Source organism: Centroberyx gerrardi, chromosome 4 (assembly GCF_048128805.1).
Source record: "Centroberyx gerrardi isolate f3 chromosome 4, fCenGer3.hap1.cur.20231027, whole genome shotgun sequence".
In the NCBI taxonomy this organism is placed as follows: domain Eukaryota; kingdom Metazoa; phylum Chordata; class Actinopteri; order Beryciformes; family Berycidae; genus Centroberyx; species Centroberyx gerrardi.
Window position 1 is genome coordinate 3,823,318 of NC_136000.1, and position 24,240 is coordinate 3,847,557.

Here is a 24,240-nt window from a genome sequence, read left to right on the forward strand (position 1 = left end):
TGTGCTCAGACTGACTCAGTGTCTCAGGAAACTGAATCTAAATTAAGAAAGTAGTATTAGTATACTGTCAGTTGTCTCAGCCTGATGGAGGTCTCTCCTCCATTCTTATTTCATTATTAGGAGTGGTAACAGTACTAGTAGTAGCAGCAGTATTACCATGAGTAATAGCATTAGTAGCAGTACTAGCAGTACTGTCAGGTGTCTCACCCTGATGGAGGTCTCACCACCATGTGATTGCTGTCTTACTTTATTATTAGGAGTGGTAGTAGTAGCAGTATTAGCATGAGTATTAGGATTAGTACTTAGTACTAGTAGTACTGTGAGTCGTCTCACCCTGATGGAGGTCTCTCCTCCATGTGGCTGCTGCAGGCGGAAGACTTGCGCCACCATGTGGTCGGTGGTGGGATGCAGCAGGATCCTGCGGGAGGCCAGGCCGACCATCACATAGCAGCCCATCGGAGACAGGCTGACTGAGATCGCATTCGGACCTGGTGAAGGAAAATAATCTTGAAAATAGAAAATCATCTTGGCACTCCAGACTTCAGTAAATTACGGAAGCATGTAGTTATCTTTATTTAAAATGTTAATACAAATTTGAATCAATCCCAATCCCAAAATAGCATTTTATTTTTCCACGTTATTTAAGCATAATTTGGGTTATAATGAATTTTTTTGGCATTTGAATTTACTAAACTAGTAAGCACGTTATGAAAAATTGAAAATGGAAATGCAAAGGGAATTAACATCTAATCTAATTAACATCTCGCTAACTTCACAGATTTAGTCTTGGCTGTCTGGTTGCTGGCTTACCAAATCTCTTGGTGTAGAGCATCTCTCCCAGGTTGTGAGGAGCCAGAGAGTAGACGGCCAGGATGCCCTCGTCTGGAAAACCCCGCTGACTGCTGGGGATGAAGACCGCCAACAGCTGGCCGTCTGCAGAGATGTCACAACTCGCATCGTTGTAGATCTTACAGTTTGGCACCAGAACGTTGACTGAGGCTGTGCAGGAGAGAGACACACACACACAGACAGAGAAACACACACACGGTCATTAACCAGCACTTCTGGAAGAGCAATTAGGGCTCAACTATGGGTCTTTGAAGTTTGATACAGATTCTGATATTTTTGCATTGAAGCTACTGATAGCCACTTTTAAGGATTTCGCATTTTCACCAGAATCTTATTCTTGTCAAGGTGGAAAAGCCTCTGAAACGGCATGTAAACCATCATGTGAAATCCTCCATTGAAACACATTATTTTAGTGTTAGCAGCTCTTTAAGACAGGGAGACCCACCACACCTATTCAGCCACAGGGAAACTACATTACTGCCTTTAAATGAATTCATTTACAAAAACATTATTTAACATTTACATGAATAAATAAAATGTGCAAAGACAATAACATTTCACTACAGGTTTGTTTTACAGCCTGTTTGTATGTAGCTGCGATCAGGGAGGAACATCCATCATTTCAGTGATGGATGACATTGACTGGCCGATGCGTAATATTTAACAAAACCCCAATATTGGCCTGAGATATCGGCAAACTGACATCCTGGTCTAACACTAGTAGTAATAACCAGGGTCCTGACTCCTAACTAAAGGAGAAAGTGACGGTAGTGCGGGTAGCAGCTGTTACCATTGCTGATCTCAGGAAGGTCAAATTTGGTGAAGTCCCACCACTGCAGTCGGTAGGTGGTGTTGGCGATGTTGCTGGCGACCGCAGACTGGCCGTCTCCAATCGACGCCCCTGGGGAACACAACAGCCACTGTTAATGTTAAACACTGGTGGAAACACATGGGACACTGTAAGACTGACCATTTCTATGCTAAAGATAAAGCACAGGAGCAGACCAGTGGGTGGGGAGACTCAACCAGCAGAGAAAGGTGCTGGGACTAACTGGTTCAATTTCAATTAATCTCATCAGTTTCAGCTGGACAGTAGACTCTCACCTCCTGTGCTTTGATACAGCAGAGTGAAAACAGCGCCAGAGCAGTAATCACATAAGTCACCAGTCAGTTTCACTCTTCTACCAGACAGCTACATTTTAGAATAAGACACGCCCTCCAAATGATGGTTAGTTACCTACCGGAGTGGCACGTTAGGAAGTGAAACTAGACAGTCAAATGCTGGTAAGGTTTGACAGCTGCTGATAGCTGGTGGTGATTTCCCACCCAGAAGGTAAGGCACTTTTGGTAGCGGATTGGGAGTGTGTGTTTACCGGCTAGCACTCTGTTGACAGAGGAGTGTGTGGCCAGGCCAGGCTGCCCCCTCTCATGGAAGATTCCAGCGTAGGGCAGGTACTCAGGAAGAAGGAAGCGCCTGGAGAGGATTGGGAGAAAGGGACAGATATCCAACCATACCTGGGGTGAATTACCATTTCTAATAGAATAAATGATTTCTCAATGTTGACTTAGCGTAGCATGCATAGCAAAATGACAACAATACATCCGAGTCCTAACCCAACTTATGTTGGACGATACACAGGCTCAAACATCCCTGCATCTTCATAACTCTCTTCATGTGACTCTTTACATTTAAAAGCAGAGTACAGTCTCTAATGGCTGTTCTGCCCAGAAAGAGTTAAGAAGGGTGAAAGTTGGGATTAGGGGTTAGGTCTACAGTGAAGTTCTGGGTTAGTGGTTACGGGTTAGAGTTGACTGACCGTGGGACAAAGCGACCCAGCGAGGGCGCAGACATTCTGGCGTTCCGCGGCGTCCTGTGCCTCGCTCGGTCTCCATTATCACTGGAAAACCAAAAAATGGTAAAACTACACAAACAGACCTAAAATACAAGCAATGCTTCAGTACGCAGTGATCAGTGATTAGCTTGGAAAGTAAACACCTCTGTTACTATCAGAACAGGAATATGTAGACAAAGCCAGGTATCAACATTTAAAGCCGTTTGGTTCCATAACCAAACGGCACCATAAGCACTTCCTAGGAAAATTCTCTAAGGTTTGGTGAAAATGTAGGAAAGACCAGTTAAGGGTCGCGCTGACTAGGGCTGCAATGAATATTCAATGAAACCGAAAACAATTTTGGTCAAAAAAAATTTGAATTATCTTTATATTATCTTTATATTTTGATTTGATCGCCTCCAAGGGTGGATCCATTATTAACTTGAAGAGTAGAAGAATCGCCTCCATGGATGTATTAACAAATTGATGGCTTCCCTTGGCTACAAGAGAACAGTAGCCTAACTAATAACAGTATATATGATAACAGATGCCTAGACTGCACAGTGCAATGAATGTGCATTGTGTTATTCCACATAAGGGCATCCGTGCTTTCAATGTTAATCCACTTCTCTGCTCAGTCTGCTGCTCTCTTTACGAGCAGCAGAAAAATGGCAGGAAAAGAGAATAGGAAAATTAAGTTTGGGATTATTCTGCAAAGCTTAATGTACAAAATGTGCAGCTCTCACTCTGCCAATGGGAGTTGTCTTGGCACAACTCAACCACTTGCATGAAAGAGCATTTCAAGTGCAAACGCCCCAGAGCCACTGCATTCACAGTGTAAGTCCAGCTTTGTGCTAAGCAAACACCGTTCTTCTCTCCTCTCCCGCCTCGGTTCACCACACCCCTTATTTGAATTAGCCGCACATAATGCCATAGTGCCACAGTGCCACAACACCATAATGACATAATGCCATGTCTAGTGCTCAGTGTAGCACAAGGCATGTGAGGAAACTGAGTAAACAATTTCAGATGCTGGCTACTCCGCTTCTCTTGGTTTCTTCCCACGCCATTTCTAAAAAAACTGGTGCACAATCCAGGCTGTTCTGGAAATTATAGGCTGGTTAAGTGAGTTTATGTCCATTAACCCTCCTGGTGTCACCTTCTTTTAATATGTTTGGTTTATTAGGTTACTATATTTAGTTGGTAGAATGCACTGTCTCAACCTTTTGCGCATTGGGCAAAAAATGCGTTTTTTTTTGTTTTTTTTTATAAATTTGTCACACTGAAATGTTGAAAAAAAAGTGTGTTCTTGATTATAGATTATTGAATTATCAAATTGTACATGGAATACTTCAATAATCTATAATGAAGTGTGTTTTTGATTATAGATTATTGAAGTATTCCATGTAAGATTTGGTAATTATGTCAAAGTGAAAATAATGGATAGTTGCAGCTCGGGCCACTGCTACATGTTCAACTTCCATCTTCAATTTGTCATTTCTTCTGGGAAAGACGACTCAGTGCTTTGAGCAGAACACTAGTGATAGTGATAGTGCAGCAGAATGTTAAAATACACTGAGCTACAGCAGTATTTAGACAGCGACACTTTCACTTTGATTATTCTGGATCTGAAATTAGGTTAAAGTGTAGACTGGTAGGTGTATCACATAAAAATAAAAGAACAACAAAACCTTTTGTTCACGGTCTCCTTTTCAAGGTGCCAAAAGTATTTGGCCAGATTAAGACTCAATTCAATGAAGTAGTCATTTTTATGTAGTCAAAAATTAACAAGCATGTAGTGACTCAAAGTGTAAAAGTCTACAAGCCATAAACACCAAACTCTTGACATATATATTTATTTGCCGAACAAATGTCCTGTAATCTTTATTAGTTAATGTATTGTGGGATTCAGCACCCAGTTAAGCGTGTTGTTTCTATCGTTATGTTATGGTTCAGCACTAGGGCTGGGTGATATGGTTGAAATCAATATCACGATAATCATAAGGATTATTTCGATTATATCGATATATATCATTATATCGCTGACATATGCAAAATCACATGTTAAATAATCTAATTAATATTCATCGCATTGAACCGAATGGTAATGTTAGGAGTTTTAAATAAAATTAGCTTGTTATCATCAATTCAGACAGCAGAATTGTGTCACGATATCCCCAAATCACCATATCATCACGATATGATTCCACTAAAAGACGATAACACTGAATTATCGCCCGGTCCGATTCATCACTTTTCCATTTGCCTTTTCGCATTTCAGTGCATCTCAAAGAGGACTCGGCTCTGACTACACTTGGCTCTAAATAAAAAGGGTAAAAAAGGTTGAACCCAGGGAAGAGATGTGGAATGGAACTTACTCCAGCTCCTCAAAGTCTACATCACTGCTGTCCATGGAGCTGGAAGGGTTGCTGGCTGGGCTGTCTGAGGAAGAGGACATGGCCCGCAGGCGGTTCTGCTGGTAGCGAAGCGAACGCTGGCGAATGCTGTCCCGCCTGGACAGATACTGGATCATCCTCTGGGCGTAGTAAGCTGCTGGAGATAGCCTGCACAGCACAGAGGACGGCTTTAGGGCTGCTCTCAGTTTGAAAACAAATTTGGCTCTAGCAAGGTTTATCTTTTCAAAGGTATGGGTAAGAGTGGAGAGAGGGGAGTAAGAGTCGTGACTACAGGTTTTGTGCCGTCAGTCAGAACCTGCTCTGCGTGGATGAATTCAAGTCTTCAGTTGACTTGAACCCTAACCCTCCTCTTAGGCCCGTTACATAGTAAACGCAAAGCATGCATACGCTAACACAGGTTCTCGACCTACGCAAGCTGTCTGCTTAACACAGCACACGCACGTCCAGCAGCTTCCTGCAGCTTCCTGCAGCCCAGTCTGAGGTAATACACCATCTATCTATCTATCTATCTATGGGTTGAGAAACACTGGTCTGGAGCACGGGCATATGAGCAGGGGGTTTAAAAACAGCTACTGTTAGGGAACGTGTACTTTCATACATTCTCCACGACCACCAAACGAAAAAGTTGAAAAGAAGATGGTACTGCCAGATCAGCCAGTGTCTCTTTTGACTGAGCCAGCACCATTTTCATTTGTTTACACAGAAAATGACTTCTTCATTGGTAGATATTTGTTTAGCAGTGTGTAGCGCCCCTACCTGACACGTGTGATATTGCAGCAGACGTTAGAGTTGCATTACAAATTTTGGACTACACATTTTGCTACACAAGAACATGAAAAACCCCTCTTGCGTTGTTGTGTGCGTAGCATACATAGAGTCTGTAACGGGCCTTTGACTCCGAACTCTAAGACATTGGGCTTAGAATCTAGGCTAGTCTGTTCACAAGTTATCAGCCTAGTTTAGGGTTTTTTCCTCTTTAACATGTGATGCAGTGCTACTCTGAACACCACTGCCCTACAGGTTCAACACACACACACACACACAAAACACATATTTACAGGGCTCCCACACCTTCTTAAACATCAAATTCAAGGACTTTTCAAGGACTTTCCAGGCCCAATTCCCTCAAATTCAAGGACCCAACACGGCATAGTTTGAGACACGGATCAAGGTTAATTACTGTTACAACACTGAGAATGTTTATAATGAGAACTAGCAGCTTTACAGAAGCTCACAGACAACAATTAAAAAGAGAGAGAGGCTTGAATGTGTGAACACTTCTCAACTGTGCTGTGTTACAGTGATGGCAGACTATGTGGTCTCTTGAACTTCAATTTCTATTCTTGCACAAAATATATAAATTCAAGCACTTTCAATGACCCATGTCTATTTATGTCTATTTTCAAAAACTTTCAAGGCCTTGATTTTTTTTTCTCAAATTCACAAACTTTCAAGGATTTCAAGGACCCGTGGCGACCTTGTATTTATGTTAGCTAAGGTTCAAAGTAACCTCTTGGTGGAGGAGGACTGGGCAGGACTGGGCGTTGTCTATGCTTGGATCATATCAGAATGATACTTTCTATGCTGAGTATCTTTTTGACCCCAACTGTGTTTGCACTGTGGTTCTCTGGTTCACTGCTACGCTACTCGTCATTATACTACTGGGTTTGCAGAAGCAAAAGCCCTCCTCACCCAAATGATCAGATATGCAAAGACAGCAAAGTCAGTTCCTCCAGGAAATTGCCAAATTTGCAATCGCAGTAATGAACGCAAACTCAACCAATCTCTGCAATATTTGCATGAACTTGCAATTTTGCAAAATTAACAAAATTTTTCCACATGAAATGGCAAAATCAACATAGTGCTTGTAATTTTGGCCAATCATCACACCACATAAAATGGTTTAATCAAACCACACATCAAACTATGTGTTACCTTGGTCTTCTACTACAACCAGTGCAATAAATCTAATTGGGAACTTAACTGGAGATCATTACACAGCAGAGAAACTGCCTTGTTGGCACATATCTCTGTCAGTATTCAAATAATTGAAACTATTTAGGCTATAGGCCCTTTTTTAAAGTGTATTTACCCAAAGTAGCTGAAAAATTCAGCTCTCCTTTGGCTACCTGACCAGACACACCTGCTGTCTTCTAATTAGGGATGCACTGATATATTGTCAGACTATCTGTCCAATACTATGTTTTACTGCAAATCTTTGGCCAATTGTGGAATAGGCATTTTTGAGTTTGTAGCCCCACGAGCCCAGGGGCTCTATGGATCGCATTGTTAGTCGGTCGGGCCGTCCGTCGCTCTGTTCACCACTTTTGCTCACTTGGTGAAAGTGTGCAGCAGGGAGTTAGATTGCAGACTCTCAGCCGGGACACCCGAGTTCGATTCCCAGCAGGGACGCTTCCACAAAATTCAATGTTGCGGGGCTGCTCGACACTTAGTCTTGTATTCTTAGGAGTGTCACCTAATACAACTGCCAAATTAGCGACAAAATAAAACTAACATGGTCTTTTGTTTACACAGACTTGTCTGAAATGCTTAACCTGTTTTTTGTACCTGCATTTGTACTAAGATTCTTACAAAAATGCATATCAGTATTGGCTGATATGGGTGGGAAAATATCGGATATCAGTATCGACCTCAAAATACTGTATCGGTGCATCCCTACTTCTAATTGGTCAACAACTAGTCAGGGGGAGCCTCTGATTGGTCAACAAGTTAACATCTGCTGTGCATGCAGTGTGCATGAACAGTACAGTGTTACTCTCCAATGGATAAGCATCTGTTTGACGAGTTTAATGAAGAGTATAAAAGCATAAATAAAAAAAATCGGAGTTAAAAATAAAAATTAGAATCACAGTATTCTGTGGTTTAGATATTGTACACGTTCAAATCGCAATTTTGATTTGAATAATCATGCAGCCCGACTGGAAATACCAGGTGTAGTGGGGTATCTGTCTGGATCAGGGTAAACAAACTGTGTTAGGGTACCTGGCTGGATCGGGGTAAATGAAGTGTATTAGGGTAAATGAAGTGTACTGGGGTAAATGAAGTGTATTGGGGTAAATGAAGTGTATTGGGGTACCTGGCTGGATCGGGGTAAATGGGGTGGTCTCTGGATCCTGCCATGTCATAGCGAGACAAAGACAACAGAGATGATTCCAACAGTCTCCTGTATGAAAGAAACAAAGGGGGTTAGAGATAATGGCCACAAAATGTTTTCACTCATGCTAATAAGAAATTTAAATGCATTCATAAACTCTCAACTAAACTAATGAGGGTTTTCAACCAGTGACACTGAAGGTGAAAAGCAGGTTAAGAGCTCGTACCTCCTCAGTGAGTCTTCATCTGGGGGGTCGACAGGCATTTCTTGGCTTAAGGCCTCCGGTGGCTCTGCCGATCGGCTAGCAGCGGCCTGCCGATACACCCTCTCCCACTGCGCCGTGTCCTGGTTGTACACCAAGCCCACCGTCTGCTCGCCAGGCTGGCTGGAGGAAGGGGCAATGGGGAAGGCCACTGTTCCTGCTCCTCCACCTGCCCCTGCAGCAGGCAGCTGCTGCTCGCTGGGCTCCGGAGGCGCCCTCCTCTCCTGGGTCTGGGCCTCTAGCGCCCTCCTGCCCTCTTCATGTTGCCAAGGGGAGGAGGAAGAGAAGGAGGAGGATGAAGAAGTGGGCTCCAGGGTGGAGGCGGAGGTGGAGGAGGTCTGGCTGGTGCGCTCCCAGCGCTGAGAGTCATGGTTGAAGGTGAGCAGGTTGTGGCAGGCCCGGCAGCGGTTCAGATGGCCTCGAGAGGCTGCAGGAGGAACATTGTTCTCCAAGCTGTTTGAGGGAGGAGGGGGGAGGGGGGGCTGGTAGTGGATGATGGTAGGGGAGGAGGAGGAGGAGGAAGGCCCGGGTCTGTCTGGGTCCATGTTATTGTTCAGCAATTCTTGGCTCTGCTCCTGGCTGCCGTCCCCCACGCTGCCCCCTAGTGGAGACTCCAGGTCCTGCATGCGGTCAAACTCCATGAAGTAGCGGCTCAAGTTGCACTGCAGCACGTTGCGGAAGGAGGCCGTGTTGCTGCGGGAGCCGTCCCAGAACGGGTGATGCCCGCTGCTTGTACCGGCGCCTCCTCTGCTCCCGGGCTCGGCTCCCTGTGTGGGGAAGCCCCTCCCCTCAGTGGCTGAGGTGTAGACGGGGGAGTGAGACGAGGCGTCCTGCTGACGGAGCACTGACAGGAGGCTGACGGAGGAGGAGGAGCTGGTTCTGGGAGGCAGCATGCTGGCTCCAGCCCCGCCCTCCCTCATGTTCAGCAGGCTGCGTGTCCAGTCGGGTCCCGGCCTGGCAGAGGGGTGGGGCTCGGTGCCGCTCGGTGTGGTGCGGTGAAGAGAAGTGCCGGCGCTGTAGTAGACCGAGGTGAAGGCCGAGGGGCGCTCCGAGGGCTGTCTGGGCTCCGTACGGGCCGAGGAGAAGGTGGAAGCGGGGGGAGGCTGGGGAGTGTCAGACGTCACCCTGGGATCAGAGGGGCTGGCAGAGGAACTATCGGCCACCAGGGAGGGGCTGCGACTGACGGAGCAGCGACTACACAGGCAGACCATGCCCAGGTGCTGGGTGCAGCCAGGGAAGGGAGGCCCGCGCTCGGAGCTGGGGTACTGGGCCAGAGGCAAGCTGGGAGATTCTCCCACAGTGCCGCCACCTTCACCGATGGGGCGCGGCTGCTCGCCTCCGGCCTGAGCCCCTGGAGAGCGCGACGACAGGATGTGGAGAAAGTTGTGGAGGATGGGTGTGCGGCGAACCGGCTGGGAGGGCAGGAAGGAGCGCTGGCGGAAGTGAGGCATCTCAACGCTGTCCATAGGAACCTCAGAGTCCTCCTCATTCTGAAAGAGCACCAGTCAACACACTGACAACTCCACTCAACCACTGATATCAACAACAGAAACACATTAAAGAGTTCTTACCTGCTGATTGGACGGGTTCACTATCGCTGTCAGCAGGTTGTGACCCAGAGGGTCAAACCTCACCAACCTGAAATGGACACAGAAAATAAACAAACAACAAAAAAGAACACAATAAGGTATTATTTATGTTTTACAACTTTAATGTTTGATCATTCCCACTGCTATTTACCAATCCACAGGATCTAGTCTAACTATCCCTAACTGTCCCTTACCAATCTACAGGATCTGATGCAACAACTATCCCTCTAAAGCACCTCCTCATTTCTAAAGTGAACAGCAAACCTCACAACTAAACAACAATCAGCATGTTTTGTTCACCGTTTCATGAATCTGCATATAAGGTTCACTGTTAAACAAGAAAGAAATACTTTTTAAAACAAATGAAGCCAGATTCAAAGGAAAGCTTGTTAAGGACTCTCACCAGAAATAAAATGTAAGTAGTAAAAAGGACTCACCGGACTCTCTCTGTGTCGCTGCCGGTCTTGACCACGGCAAAGGGCTCGGGTCGGCTCCAGTCCCAGAAGTGGAGCTCGTTGTTGGTGGCGATCAGGAGGAGCTGAGCAGTCGGGTGGAAGGCCAGGGAGGCGATGGCAACATTACTCTCTGTAAACCAACTCTCACTCCCACCCTGCAGAGTTAAGGAATTACTTCATATTATGACTGTAGAAATCCAAAACTGAATACATATCAAAAACATAAGCAACATATCCAAAATACTTAGAATGTGTATTTTAAAAGAAGGTGATACTTAGTGTGTGTATTTCAGGGTGTGGTAGGGTTAGGTGAAACAAAGAATCGTTTTATTTCTTCAATTCAGGATTGATTGTGCAAATTCTAATATTGATACTTCTAATCTCCTGTTATTTTATGGAAGAGCAGGTTTTGTATTTCACTTTTGTAAAAACTCTGCTCCAGTAGGGAGAACTCTAGAGATCATGTCACTGCAGTTTTGAGAAGTACGGTGGCCCCAATTGACCAAACTACGCGTGCATTTACATAGTGTGAAAGAGATTTCAAATCTCAATGGCATCTACCAGGTTAAATAGATACTTAGTATGGCACTTCAGAGGGTGGTACTAGTTGGTGTGGTACTTCAGAGGGTAATACTACTCAGTGTGGTACTTCAGAGGGTAATACTACTCAGTGTGGTACTTCAGAGTGTTGTACTACTTTGTGTGGTACTTCAGAGGGTGGTACTACTTGGTGTGGTACTTCAGAGGGTGGTACTACTTGGTGTGGTACTTCAGAGTGTTGCACTTCAGAGGGTCATACTACTCAGTGTGGTACTTCAGAGGGTGGTACTACTTGGTGTGGTACTACTCAGTGTAGTACTTCAGAGGGTAATACTACTCAGTGTGGTACTTCAGAGTGTTGTACTTCAGAGGGTAATACTACTCAGTGTAGTACTTCAGAGGGTCATACTCCTCAGTGTGGTACTTCAGAGGGTAATACTACTCAGTATGGTACTTCAGAGGGTGGCACTACTTGGTGTGGTACTACTCAGTGTAGTACTTCAGAGGGTAATATTACTCAGTATGGTACTTCGGAGGATGGTACTCACATGCAGGTCCCAGATGCGGACTTCGCCGTCAAGGCACCCGGAGGCCACCAGGCCGGGGATGGTGGGGTGAAAGGTCACACACCAGGGGGTTCTACGGTGGCCCACTAGGGAATGCAGGCACTTTCCAGTCTTCACCTCCGTTATGTAAATGTTGTGATTGACGTGTGTGGAAGCCATAAGAGTCCTGTGGGGAGTGAAGGAGGTGGAGAACACTGCTGTTAAAGGAACACTCCACAAATATTATCTCTCTGTTCTTTGTCTTCATCATTAATAATTGCCTTGCTAGGAACAGATATGGCTGCATACCAGCTCTATGTAAACATGCACCGAGCATGTTCATGTCACAGATCATCATTAAAACTCAGGTTTGCTTTTTGTTAATACACATTACACAACACTGCTACACAGAGCTGAGGACGGGTCGCTGCACTGTCTTTACAGCAACATTATTCCTTTCTTTTTTCTGGTCCATGTAAAGTAAATAATGGTTTTAATAGCGGTCTGACCAAGTATGGATTTGAAAGCTGATACTGAGTCTTAATAGGAAAAGCAGATTAGAATTAATTTGCCTTTTTAAAAATATATACTTGTGATATAATGCTATGATATGCTATGACTCCCACCCAGGAACACTCTATTTTATAACACATAGGCTCTTTGAACAAATTAAATGAAATGGAATCTAAAATAAGAAAGCTCAGGCTCACATTATTTTTATAATATAATGGGGTGAATGTTCGATAAATTTTTGGAATAGTGAAGCGAAAGTGAAGTGAAATTGAGCTAGCTGCCATTTTGAAATAACATTTTCCAGGATTTCACAATATGTTCTCTTGCTCCCCCATGATACAGGTTGTGTTTAGTGTTTCCATCCTGTTCCTCCCAGTGATCTTGTTTGTCATGACAGTTAACGAGAGCTTGTTAAACTCAGTGAAAACAAGAGGCGACCAATTAAGGTTGAGGTATTTAAACAGAAGGTCCAGGGATTTAAACACACCTTATGGTGGAACAACTGTTGTTTAAAATAAACTTCCAGCCATAGTTTGAACCTGCAGGACTGCAAGTGAGCTTAACGAGCCTCACAGTGTGTGTGTGTGTGTGTGTGTGTGTTGAGGAACAGACAGGCTGTGTGTTACTGAATGTAGAGAACAGCCGGAGGTTTGCAGTACCAGAGGGAGTACAAACACTAATTGAACAATGTGGGCTAACTAGAGGCAGAGCCTTTAGTAATTATGATTGAATAGCTAGAATTGCTGAGAAATTTACCAGAATCCAAACCGAGTAGCAACCTGTGTCATTTCTTAATGGATGGCAGAAACGCCATGTCACCAAAACATATAAGTAGAACGGAGGATTCAATTAATCCTTGTGAAGTGTTTGTCTTGACTTCTCCCAGTCCAAACTTCCATGCAGAGCTGACATTACCAAAGCAATCCAAAAAACTGAGTCAGCTCCTGTTAACAGCACAGCATCAGTGAAGACTACTACTTGTTTAATAACATAGAGCTTAATCACTGACATCCATCAATTATCAGCTGTTTATAAAAGCTCTAAATTGCCCCAATTAATCATCCAAGTCAATAACCTGGTCAGCATCTAGTGTTTAAACATCTTTTTGACAACGTCCCAATTCAAATGAACACATTTCCAAGTCGACCTGAAGAGTCTTCAGTGATTCCTGGAATCATTACTTCAGAGAGCGTTAGTGGAATTCCTCACCGGTCAGGGCTGAAGGCCAGCAGGAACGTTGATCGAGGGCTGTCCGGCAGCTCCACTTTCTGTCAGAGGCACAAACACACACAGTACACTCAGTTAAGTGGAGTCAAACCTACGAAGCATTTCTCTGAAACAAATATGACATTAGATTCCTTTAGATTTGCTCTGAGTGTATCATACTGATATCAATGTCCATAAAATGAGTCTGAAGAAGAAATACATAATATTCTAAAGCTTGAATTTCCAATGTGATGAGCTCTACACAATATCCTAGATGGAAATGCCCACTGACAGAACAGGCCTTGAACAAGTACTAGCAGAAAGAGGGTTAGATTTAGACAGTAATAGCAAATGGACTGCAACTGGACTCATTCCACACTCCTGTTTTCAGATTTAGTCTGTCCTACACCCAACAGCCAATGGGAGTTTAGCTACAGGGGAAAGAAAAATAGAATAAAACAAAAGAGAAGTCACTTTTAACAACAACTTCCACAGGTAGATTATTTACAACGGCAAGATCCCCAACTCCACTTGCTCCACTCTTGATACGTTGATTAATTTTACTTAAAGGGATAAATCTCATATAATGGTATAAAATGGCAGTGTGCTTGGATCAATATATAAATATGCAATTATAAATTAAGTGAAAGATGTCTTATACAACATTCTCCATCAGTGTTATCCTTGCAATAATGTCACTTCAGAATACATTTGTAATGTCAATGTGAACTGCAGCGTCAATACCATGAAGCATGAAACAACAGAACACCTATTGTAATTAATAATATTAAGTTTTATTTGTTGAGTGCCTTTCCCAAGCTCAAGGCGCTAAATTATATTTACAGTGAACTGTTCTGAACTTATGGCAAAATGTTTTTGAATGTTGTGTTAGGAGAGAGAGAGGACAGACTAGTGTTGGTAGAGAGAGAGGACAGACTAGTGTTGGTAGAGAGAGGACAGACTAGTGTTGATAGAGAGAGGACAGACTAGTGTTGGTAGAGAGAGAGAACAGACTAGTGTTGGTAGAGAGAGGACAGACTAGTGTTGGTAGAGAGAGAGAACAGACTAGTGTTGGTAGAGAGAGAGAACAGACTAGTGTTGGTAGAGAGAGGAAACAGACTAGTGTTGGTAGAGAGAGGACAGACTAGTGTTGATAGAGAGAGGACAGACTAGTGTTGGTAGAGAGAGAGAGAGAGGACAGACTAGTGTTGGTAGAGAGAGAGAGGACAGACTAGTGTTGATAGAGAGAGAGGACAGACTAGTGTTGGTAGAGAGAGAGAGAGAGGACAGACTAGTGTTGATAGAGAGAGGACAGACTAGTGTTGGTAGAGAGAGAGAGAGAGGACAGACTAGTGTTGATAGAGAGAGGACAGACTAGTGTTGGTAGAGAGAGAGAGAGAGAGGACAGACTAGTGTTGGTAGAGAGAGGACAGACTAGTGTTGGTAGAGAGAGAGAGAGAGGACAGACTAGTGTTGATAGAGAGAGGACAGACTAGTGTTGGTAGAGAGAGAGAGAGAGGACAGACTAGTGTTGATAGAGAGAGGACAGACTAGTGTTGGTAGAGAGAGAGAGAGAGAGGACAGACTAGTGTTGGTAGAGAGAGGACAGACTAGTGTTGGTAGAGAGAGAGAGAGAGAGAGAGAGAGAGAGAGAGAGAGAGAGAGAGAGAGAGGACAGACTAGTGTTGGTAGAGAGAGGACAGACTAGTGTTGGTAGAGAGAGGACAGACTAGTGTTGATAGAGAGAGAGGACAGACTAGTGTTGGTAGAGAGAGGACAGACTAGTGTTGATAGAGAGAGAGGACAGACTAGTGTTGGTAGAGAGAGGACAGACTAGTGTTGGCAGAGAGAGAGGACAGACTAGTGTTGGTAGAGAGAGAGAGAGGGCAGACTAGTGTTGGCAGAGAGAGAGGACAGACTAGTGTTGGTAGAGAGAGAGAGAGGGCAGACTAGTGTTGGTAGAGAGAGGACAGACTAGTGTTGGTAGAGAGAGAGGACAGACTAGTGTTGGCAGAGAGAGAGGACAGACTAGTGTTGGTAGAGAGAGAGAGAGGACAGACTAGTGTTGGTAGAGAGAGGACAGACTAGTGTTGGTAGAGAGAGGACAGACTAGTGTTGGTAGAGAGAGAGGGCAGACTAGTGTTGGTAGAGAGAGGACAGACTAGTGTTGGTAGAGAGAGAGGACAGACTAGTGTTGGTAGAGAGTTGTTGAAGTTGAAGATTTAGACAGTAATAGCAAATGGACTGCAACTGGACTCATTCCACACTCCTGTTTTCAGATTTAGTCTGTCCTACACCCAACAGCCAATGGGATTTTAGCTACAGGGGAAAGAAAAATAGAATAAAACAAAAGAGAAATCACTTTTAACAACTTCCACAGGTAGATTATTATTATTATTATTGTTATTATTATTATTATTGTTGTTATTATTATTATTATTATTATTATTATTATTATTATTATTATTATTATCATTATTATTATTATAACAGCAAGATCCCCAACTCCACTTGCTCCATTCTTGATACGTTGATTAATTTTACTTAAAGGGATAAATCTCATATAATGGTATAAAATGGCAGTGTGCTTGGATCAATATATAAATATGCAATTATAAATTAAGTGAAAGATGTCTTATACAACATTCTCCATCAGTGTTATCCTTGCAATAATGTCACTTCAGAATACATTTGTAATGTCAATGTGAACTGCAGCTTCAGTACCATGAAGCATGAAACAACAGAACACCTATTGTAATTAATAATATTAAGTTTTATTTGTTGAGTGCCTTTCCCAAGCTCAAGGCGCTAAATTATATTTACAGTGAACTGTTCTGAACTTATGGCAAAATGTTTTTGAATGTTGTGTTAGGAGAGAGAGAGGACAGACTAGTGTTGGTAGAGAGAGGACAGACTAGTGTTGGTAGAGAGAGGACAGACTAGTCTTGGTAGAGAGAGAGGACAGACTAGTGTTGGTAGAGAGAGAGGACAGACTAGTGTTGGTAGAGAGAGAGGACAGACTAGTGTTGGTAGAGAGAGAGAACAGACTAGTGTTGATAGAGAGAGGACAGACTAGTGTTGATAGAGAGAGGACAGACTAGTGTTGATAGAGAGAGGACAGACTAGTGTTGGTAGAGAGAGAGAGAGGGGACAGACTAGTGTTGGTAGAGAGAGAGAGAGGACAGACTAGTGTTGATAGAGAGAGAGGACAGACTAGTGTTGATAGAGAGAGAGAGAGAGAGAGAGAGAGAGAGAGGACAGACTAGTGTTGGTAGAGAGAGGACAGACTAGTGTTGGTAGAGAGAGAGAGGACAGACTAGTGTTGGTAGAGAGAGGACAGACTAGTGTTGGTAGAGAGAGAGAGAGAGAGAGAGAGGACAGACTAGTGTTGGTAGAGAGAGGACAGACTAGTGTTGGTAGAGAGAGAGAGAGGACAGACTAGTGTTGGTAGAGAGAGGACAGACTAGTGTTGGTAGAGAGAGGACAGACTAGTGTTGGTAGAGAGAGAGGACAGACTAGCGTTGGCAGAGAGAGAGGACAGACTAGTGTTGGTAGAGAGAGAGGACAGACTAGTGTTGGCAGAGAGAGAGGACAGACTAGTGTTGGTAGAGAGAGAGAGGACAGACTAGTGTTGGTAGAGAGAGGACAGACTAGTGTTGGTAGAGAGAGAGGGCAGACTAGTGTTGGTAGAGAGAGAGGACAGACTAGTGTTGGTAGAGAGAGAGGACAGACTAGTGTTGGTAGAGAGAGAGAGGACAGACTAGTGTTGGTAGAGAGAGAGGACAGACTAGTGTTGGTAGAGAGAGGGGACAGACTAGTGTTGGCAGAGAGAGAGGACAGACTAGTGTTGGCAGAGAGAGAGGACAGACTAGTGTTGGTAGAGAGAGGACAGACTAGTGTTGGTAGAGAGAGAACAGACTAGTGTTGGTAGAGAGAGAACAGACTAGTGTTGGTAGAGAGAGGACAGACTAGTGTTGGTAGAGGAGGCTGGGTGACTTTTGGCTTGAGACACAGGAGTCACGTTGCTTTGGTTTGCTCCGTCTTTGATAACAGAAGGATAAACTGCAGTGAAACAAAATGTATCCTGCTACATGAGGCCTGAGTAGCGTTAATAATGTCTGAAGCTTGTAGTAACAAGATACCATGGCCATTGTTGGCTGTGGCTGAGTTGGATTCAATATCGCATTGCATTTTGTCATAAAATATTATCTCATCTTCATCTGATTCTCTCGTGGCATTATGGAAAAGTAGCAGTTCGTTGTTATGTTGTCATTATGTTATGTTATTTAGTTGGTTGGAGTGGGTCATGTGTCTGACATGTAGCCAAAAGCCATGCAGGTTAATGCACAGCATGTTGATGCTCTGCCAGTAAGGATGTGGCTGGTGCGGGGCAACTGGGCATCAAATGACTTTTATATCTAAGGGGGTCAGTGGAGCAATAGCGCAGTCTAGATCAAACCCTGAATTATGAGTGACAAGAGTACTTTTTGTATATCTCAGATAAAAAATAGCTGCATTTTTAATTATTACCACAACTAAATGTGCAAATAGTCAAGGATTTGCCAGACTTTTACCTGACTCTGCCATTTCATCCAGCGGACTTTCTCCTCCACCAGCTGCTGCAGGAGCCGCTGGGAGCCGAACGTCTGGGAGCCTCGCTCCCGGTTGGACAGGATCCGGACCGAGTTCCTCTGGCGGGACGCCATGTTGCTACTGGTGGCCTCGGCTGTTTGGCTGCTCACTCCCACTGCTGCCAGTCCCTCGCCATGCAGAGTCTAGGCTAGGAGCGACCAGATCAGTTGTTCAGAAACAGACAGTTTAGTGCAAATGCACGTAACACAAAGTTGGCCACTACTTAGAAAAGTGTGATGTTGTTTAATAAACCCGATACAAACATAGTTAACTTAAAGAGAACTCCAGTCAATCTGAAAATGTGATGCTGCAACATTATGAAGTTAATGAAAGGGGGAGAATGAGCACAGCTGGCCTGATCCTGAAGTATATCAGTGGCACATCAATCTAGGGCTGAAAAGATTAGCCTAGTCGATTAATCAGTATACAGAAAATAAATAAATTATTTTGACAATTGTTTCAGTCATCAATCAAGTAAAAATACCAAACATTTGCAGGTTACAGCTTCACAAATGCTAAGATTTGCTGCTTTCCTCCGTTTCATATCATTATAAAATGTATACTTTGGGTTTTTTTGGCTGCTGGTCAGACTGAGAATCAGACAATTTTAAGAATCGCTTTGGGCTCTGGGAACTTTTAATGGGTATTTGTCATTACTGTCATGAATTTGTCATCATTATATAGACTAAATGATGAAAAAAATCAATAGATTAATTGAGTATGACTAATCTAAGACTTAAGACAGGAGTGCTCTTCCTGATGCGTGCTACTGGGTTGTTTAGCACAGTGATTCTCAAGCTTTTTCATATGAAGGACCCCTAATTTAGCCCACATTAGAGCCACGGACCCCCATTTGATGAGATTATGTCTGTCAGACCCAAATCTGAGAACATTTTTATTGTTTGATATGATTTTGTCCAGAATCCCATGACTATCTGTATTGTAGGTGGAGATTAACAGTGAAACTATGATAAAAACAGTCATTCTTCTACATTCTCTTATTGTGTTCATTTCTTGTAAATGAAATAATGATAATGCTAATAATAAGTTTAACAATTCATCACTTTGCTGGGGACCCCCTGGAACCCCCTCAAGGACCTCTGGTGGTCCCCGGACCCCACGTTGAGAACCACTGGTTTAGCAGATGACGTCTCCTGTCACCAGATATAAAATGTCCCCAGGCCTTAACAGTGAAAACAGAAGCATGCCACGCAACAGCTCTGCCAGGTCTCAACCCACAGCCAGAAACACAAACTGTGCAACTGAAAGGCTGAATGACACGATCCATGGCTCACTCATATTCAGACACGTTTTGGCCACAGTGGAACTGCTTGTAAATGCTTTAGCACCCCTTCAATGTGTAGTATTGTGTTTAGACATGACTCAAACCTTGGCAATCAAAAGTTACTTTACATGGCAGAATTTTTTTTACATTGAGGTGAAAGCTACTACAACAAGAATTTAGAGTTTAGACCAGAAACACACAATCTTTGGCAGGCTTGACCCTGCACATTATTTTAAAACCACGACTGGCGGGCCTCAGTTCAGTTCCAAGAAAGACAGACACCCAAACAGAGGTCAACATTGTGCTCTGGAATTTAGATTAGAATTGCTTTCCGGGACCCAAAGAGAGCAGCCCGACTTTCTTCTCCGTTATGTTACACATCAAAAACAAGTTTGATTTTACCTAGTCATTAAATGTTGAGGTCTCTGGGATGGCAGTAGTGTAAAGGTTGGAGAAGCAGGCTTGTGATTGGAAAGTCACAGGTTTGGATCCCCAGACTGGTTGGGAAAATCTGGGCAAAGAAAGGCAATGAGTAATGCTCTCTCCTCTCTTAACAACTATCAGCCCATGAGCAAGGCACTTCTCCCAGCTGCTCCAGTGGAGCTGCTCAGTGGCCAGCAGCAGCAGACTGTGGTCGTACTGGGAAGCTCCCAGTCTGAACGTGTGGAACTGTATGAATGTGAAGCAGGGTGGAGCTGAGAAAGAGCCTGGAGCTCAGTCAACTTTCCATGGATAAACAAAAGTTGAAGAAAAAAACTGCAAGGCTTTCATAGGACTGGAGATTTCAAAAAGAGTTTACATTAAAACCAAGGAGGATGTTGTTCAAGTGAATCACAACATCAATCCATCAAGATACACTATTCGGCCCAGAGAGTCTGTCTATAAATGTCCCACAGCTAGACTATATAAAGACAGCTAAAAATCTCCATACTGAGGATGATTTTTCCATGGTGAATATCGACAGCAAGAACGGAGAGCTGAATTTCAATATCTCAAACATTTACATCTAAAATATGAAAACAGCATCATGACAGTCATTTCCCTTGAAACACCACAGTCTGAATTCATTCTTTCTAGCCAATTCAGGTGGTGTAGCAGTACTAGTAACGGTCCGCATCTGACCATTACCAAATCACCGACTGGGTCAGTGTTAGATGCTGTTAGTGCCATGCATATTGGTTGCTGATATCTAACAAACTGACTTTCCAACCAGCAATTCCACACCAAATTAAAGAAGATATACGAGCCATTTAAACCCAAAGCTGGACACACCAAAATAAACACATATAGCAAGGTAGCTAGCTTACTTAATGCCTAATTTTATACACAGCAAACACCAATTGGTCAATAGCAATAGTTTACTAGTTGTATGATATTATTTGACTAGTTAGGTCATTTGCTAGCATGACAGCTAGTTATTAGTCAACTATTACCAGCCTCCTCAAAAAGTTCATTTAGGTAACGTTAGCTAGCCTTGTTAACCCGCTCTATGCTAGCTAACCAAAAAGCTAAATTAGCCCATTCCGGATATAGCTAGATAGCAAACTATCTGAAAAATAGAGCACAAAGTTACCTTGAATTTTAACAACGATCACTTTAGATTACATCACAGATTATGTATATAAATCAATAACGTATGTTTTCAATCACACTGGTGTAAAAATATCAATTACACCGAATTGCATGGCCTACCTTCCTTTCTCGAAGCTCTCTTCAAATTTGCCATCATAGGCGTAGCTAACAGGCTATCTTCAGTTAACTATAGCTATGCTAGCTGGTTAGCTGGCTTGGTCAAAACGGAAAATGTAGCCGCTGCAAATAATAAGGTGTCTAGCGTTAACATCAGTGAATTTACTATTATTTCTAACTACAAACGTCCACTGAAATCAATGGACAACATTCATACTATGTGAAGAAGGCGAAGAAAAATGTTTCCTAAGGCATTGATCCAATGTTTTACTAGCTGCCCGACGCGAAACTGCTACTGCGTAACTAGCTAGCTGCTAGCTAGCATCACACACAGGCTTATCAGCAGAGCGCCGTTTACAAATAACGTTAATCGAACCCAGAGTAACGATCCTGTATCTAGTTGCAGACTGACGAAATACTCTGCTAGAAATACTCACCATTTTCCAAGAAATTACTTCTTTAAGAACTACAACTAATTCTAATAGCAATTTTATTATTTCTACTAGAAATAACTCTACTGGGAATACTCTTAATTCTACCAGAAATACTCTTACATCTACAAGAAATCCTACTAGAAATACCCTAAATTAAAAAACTGTTTTTTTTTTTTTATCAGATTGAGACAATTTATACAAAGAGACAGACGAAATTAACCTGATTTTATGAGACTAAGGAATTTATTCTAAACATGTAGAAGGCATATAGTTTAATCAACTGAAACACAGATCTTTAGCTTAATGTGGGACTACCTTTGGATTCTGTGATCTTGATTTAAGATTGCTGTTGTTATGATGTTTGTGTGATATTGCTCATTACTGAAATTCACAGGACCAAAATTGTATTAGAAGAAAAATAACCCACCGCTCTCCTGCAACTAATTTATCATTATTATCATCATCATCACAGCCTTCTCTGTTTTAGCGGAGCCAATAATTTATCATGACAGAAGACACTGCAGATAAGATCAGATTTTATGGCTTTTCCTGACTTTTATACTGGTAAATTTTGTTGTGGACCGCTGGGATGTGATTCTGTATATGGATTAGTTGTTGAGGGATGAGAGAAGGTTCATATTTTAATATAATAATCCAAATTGTCCTCTATGCTTTTGTCACATGATTGATTCATCATTTGGTATCATTTTATTTTGATATTTATGCCAAAATACAGATCTGGCAATGTTGATCCGATCTTTATTGGATCTTTTTTTTTTTTCTGCAAAAGCCTAAACAGCTGGAGTGTGGAGGAGAAGCATCTGCAGCTGCATGTCAGTCAGGTGAAGCAGCTCAGTGGGTTTCAGCTGACCGTCACCATGCAGGGTGAGGGGGAGGAGGAGAAGCTGCAGGTCATCAACCAGCTGGACTGAAGACCAGCAGACTGCTCTTCTTCAGGAGGATCAGGCCTTTCAGTATGCATGGTCAATTCCAATTCAATTCCTTGGAGTTGGAGTTTTAGAAAATCTCCAAAATCCAGATGTGCCAAGCTGATAACAGATGTATCCAAGAAGATTCTTATTTTAATATTTCTGTATTTCATGTTCAATAAATTTGCAAATATTTCTAAAAACATCTTGTCTACTTTGTCATTATGGGGTGTTTTGTGTAAATTGCTGTAGAAAAGGGTGTAACATCACAAAAACAGAAAAACTGAAGGGGGTTGAAGACTTTGTGAAGAGGTTCAGATCAGCAGGTCGTCTTTCCTGCAGAGCGCTGAGGTTTTCCTACAGTGATGCTGATAGATCTCCTGTGTACAGCAGGTATGACGGCCTTCACACACACACACACACACACACACACACACACACATTTACGAGTCCTGCCCTTCCAACCACTTTCACAATTTCACAATTACACACAGCTTAATACACCTTGGGCCAATCAGGAGCAAGATATATCATCCCTCAAAGTTTGATCAAAATTGGACCGCTGATGTAGCCGTTATGGTCTTTCAAAGTTAGAAATTTTGACCTTTATTTATAGCGCCCCCATCAGGCCAATGAGTGGAATTTTTTAAACACTAGAACACAGAGCGAAGATGCTTCATCCCTCCAGGTTTTGTCAAAATCAGACCAGTGGTGTCTGAGATATCAAGTTGGACGGATGGATAGACAGACACACACACACACACACACACACACACACACACCAAACACCAACATGTTATTACTGTCTAGTGTCAGCAGATGAATCATATTCACATTTGTATTTTGCTTTAGTGAACAACAGACTGTATAGAACATGAGAACAGTTTACCTGGTGACATTTTCAGTATTCAGCATTAGTCAGAACCACAGTATGATATAACAGGGAGAAGGTTCTTCATCAGACACTTCATATAGAACCTGCATAACCCACAGAGTCAGGTGAGGAACCAGAGCAGAGTGAAATTCAAAATGTCAAAGGTAAAGAGCACAAACTTTGAGTGTGAAAGGAAAAATACAAAATCATTTTACACTTCTAAAAAAAAAAAACAGACTTTAAGCATTTATAAGCACATTCTGTTGTTTGGTGATTTGGTATTTGTCTCATTCCCGTGGATAAGTGGCCAAAAGTAGACGATGACACGTAAAACATCAGCGGTAAACGTCAGGTTTTGGTGTCAGTCCCTCAGAATCAAAGAGCGAGGGCTTCTTTCTAGAGCCGCCATTTTGCACAGAGAGACGTTCAACAATCATACAGGGAGAAATCCATCGTAGAAGAGGAGAGAGACCAGTTTCTCCACCACAGGAGCAGGAGAGAGACCAGAATGCAACGCAGACACAGTTTGCATCTTTGTGGATCTGTCGGCGGTAGCATGTTTAATACAACGCTATCTTCAACAGCTTTTTAGTAATTTGAAATCCCCTTGAAAGTATTGAACATCACATATTGATGATATATAACAGTGGAAGAGGATCTGAGCAGGGAGTTTTCCTTTAATGAGAAAAGAAGAAAAGATTCTAATGCCTGTATCATGCTATAAGAAATGTATTACCTGATATATCTGCTACAATAATCCATAAATTAATCATCAGAGGATCTACACCGGCACATTGCAAAGGATCTACCACCAATAACCATCACATCACACCAATGCATATATTGTAACATCTATCACCATGGAACAAACATCAGCTACTGTCCAGCAAACCAAGGCGAGGAAACAAGGCAGAGTGTATGGAGCAGCAGGGAGAAAAACCAGTGTACAAAGCAAAGGCAGTCCTTCTTCACACACACACACACACACACACACACACACACACACACACACACACACACACACACACGGGACGGAGCGGCAGGAGCTGTGTGTCGGAGCAGCAGGGAACCTCT

At 42.9% G+C, this 24,240-nt stretch overlaps 1 protein-coding gene across 4 annotated transcripts in view; it reads right to left on the bottom strand.

Moving 5' to 3' along the window:
• The window catches only part of ambra1b (autophagy/beclin-1 regulator 1b), a 28,226-nt gene extending 7,014 nt beyond the window's left edge, over nucleotides 1–21,212 (bottom strand). For 3 of the 4 annotated variants that reach the window (XM_078283136.1, XM_071900118.2, XM_078283137.1), the window contains exons 1-14: nucleotides 20,933–21,212; nucleotides 17,898–18,103; nucleotides 13,327–13,385; nucleotides 11,608–11,791; nucleotides 10,502–10,674; nucleotides 10,047–10,113; nucleotides 8,440–9,965; nucleotides 8,196–8,282; nucleotides 5,060–5,245; nucleotides 2,667–2,747; nucleotides 2,223–2,323; nucleotides 1,640–1,750; nucleotides 811–999; nucleotides 334–488 (exon numbers count right to left, since the gene is read on the bottom strand). In XM_078283136.1, the coding sequence (XP_078139262.1) occupies nucleotides 334–488; nucleotides 811–999; nucleotides 1,640–1,750; nucleotides 2,223–2,323; nucleotides 2,667–2,747; nucleotides 5,060–5,245; nucleotides 8,196–8,282; nucleotides 8,440–9,965; nucleotides 10,047–10,113; nucleotides 10,502–10,674; nucleotides 11,608–11,791; nucleotides 13,327–13,385; nucleotides 17,898–18,029 (3,051 nt within the window). In that variant the 5' untranslated portion in view covers nucleotides 18,030–18,103; nucleotides 20,933–21,212. The remainder of the gene's footprint in view (nucleotides 1–333; nucleotides 489–810; nucleotides 1,000–1,639; nucleotides 1,751–2,222; nucleotides 2,324–2,666; nucleotides 2,748–5,059; nucleotides 5,246–8,195; nucleotides 8,283–8,439; nucleotides 9,966–10,046; nucleotides 10,114–10,501; nucleotides 10,675–11,607; nucleotides 11,792–13,326; nucleotides 13,386–17,897; nucleotides 18,104–20,932) is intronic. The other variant, XM_071900119.2, reaches the window with a different exon arrangement.
• Nucleotides 21,213–24,240: the final 3,028 nt, after the last annotated feature.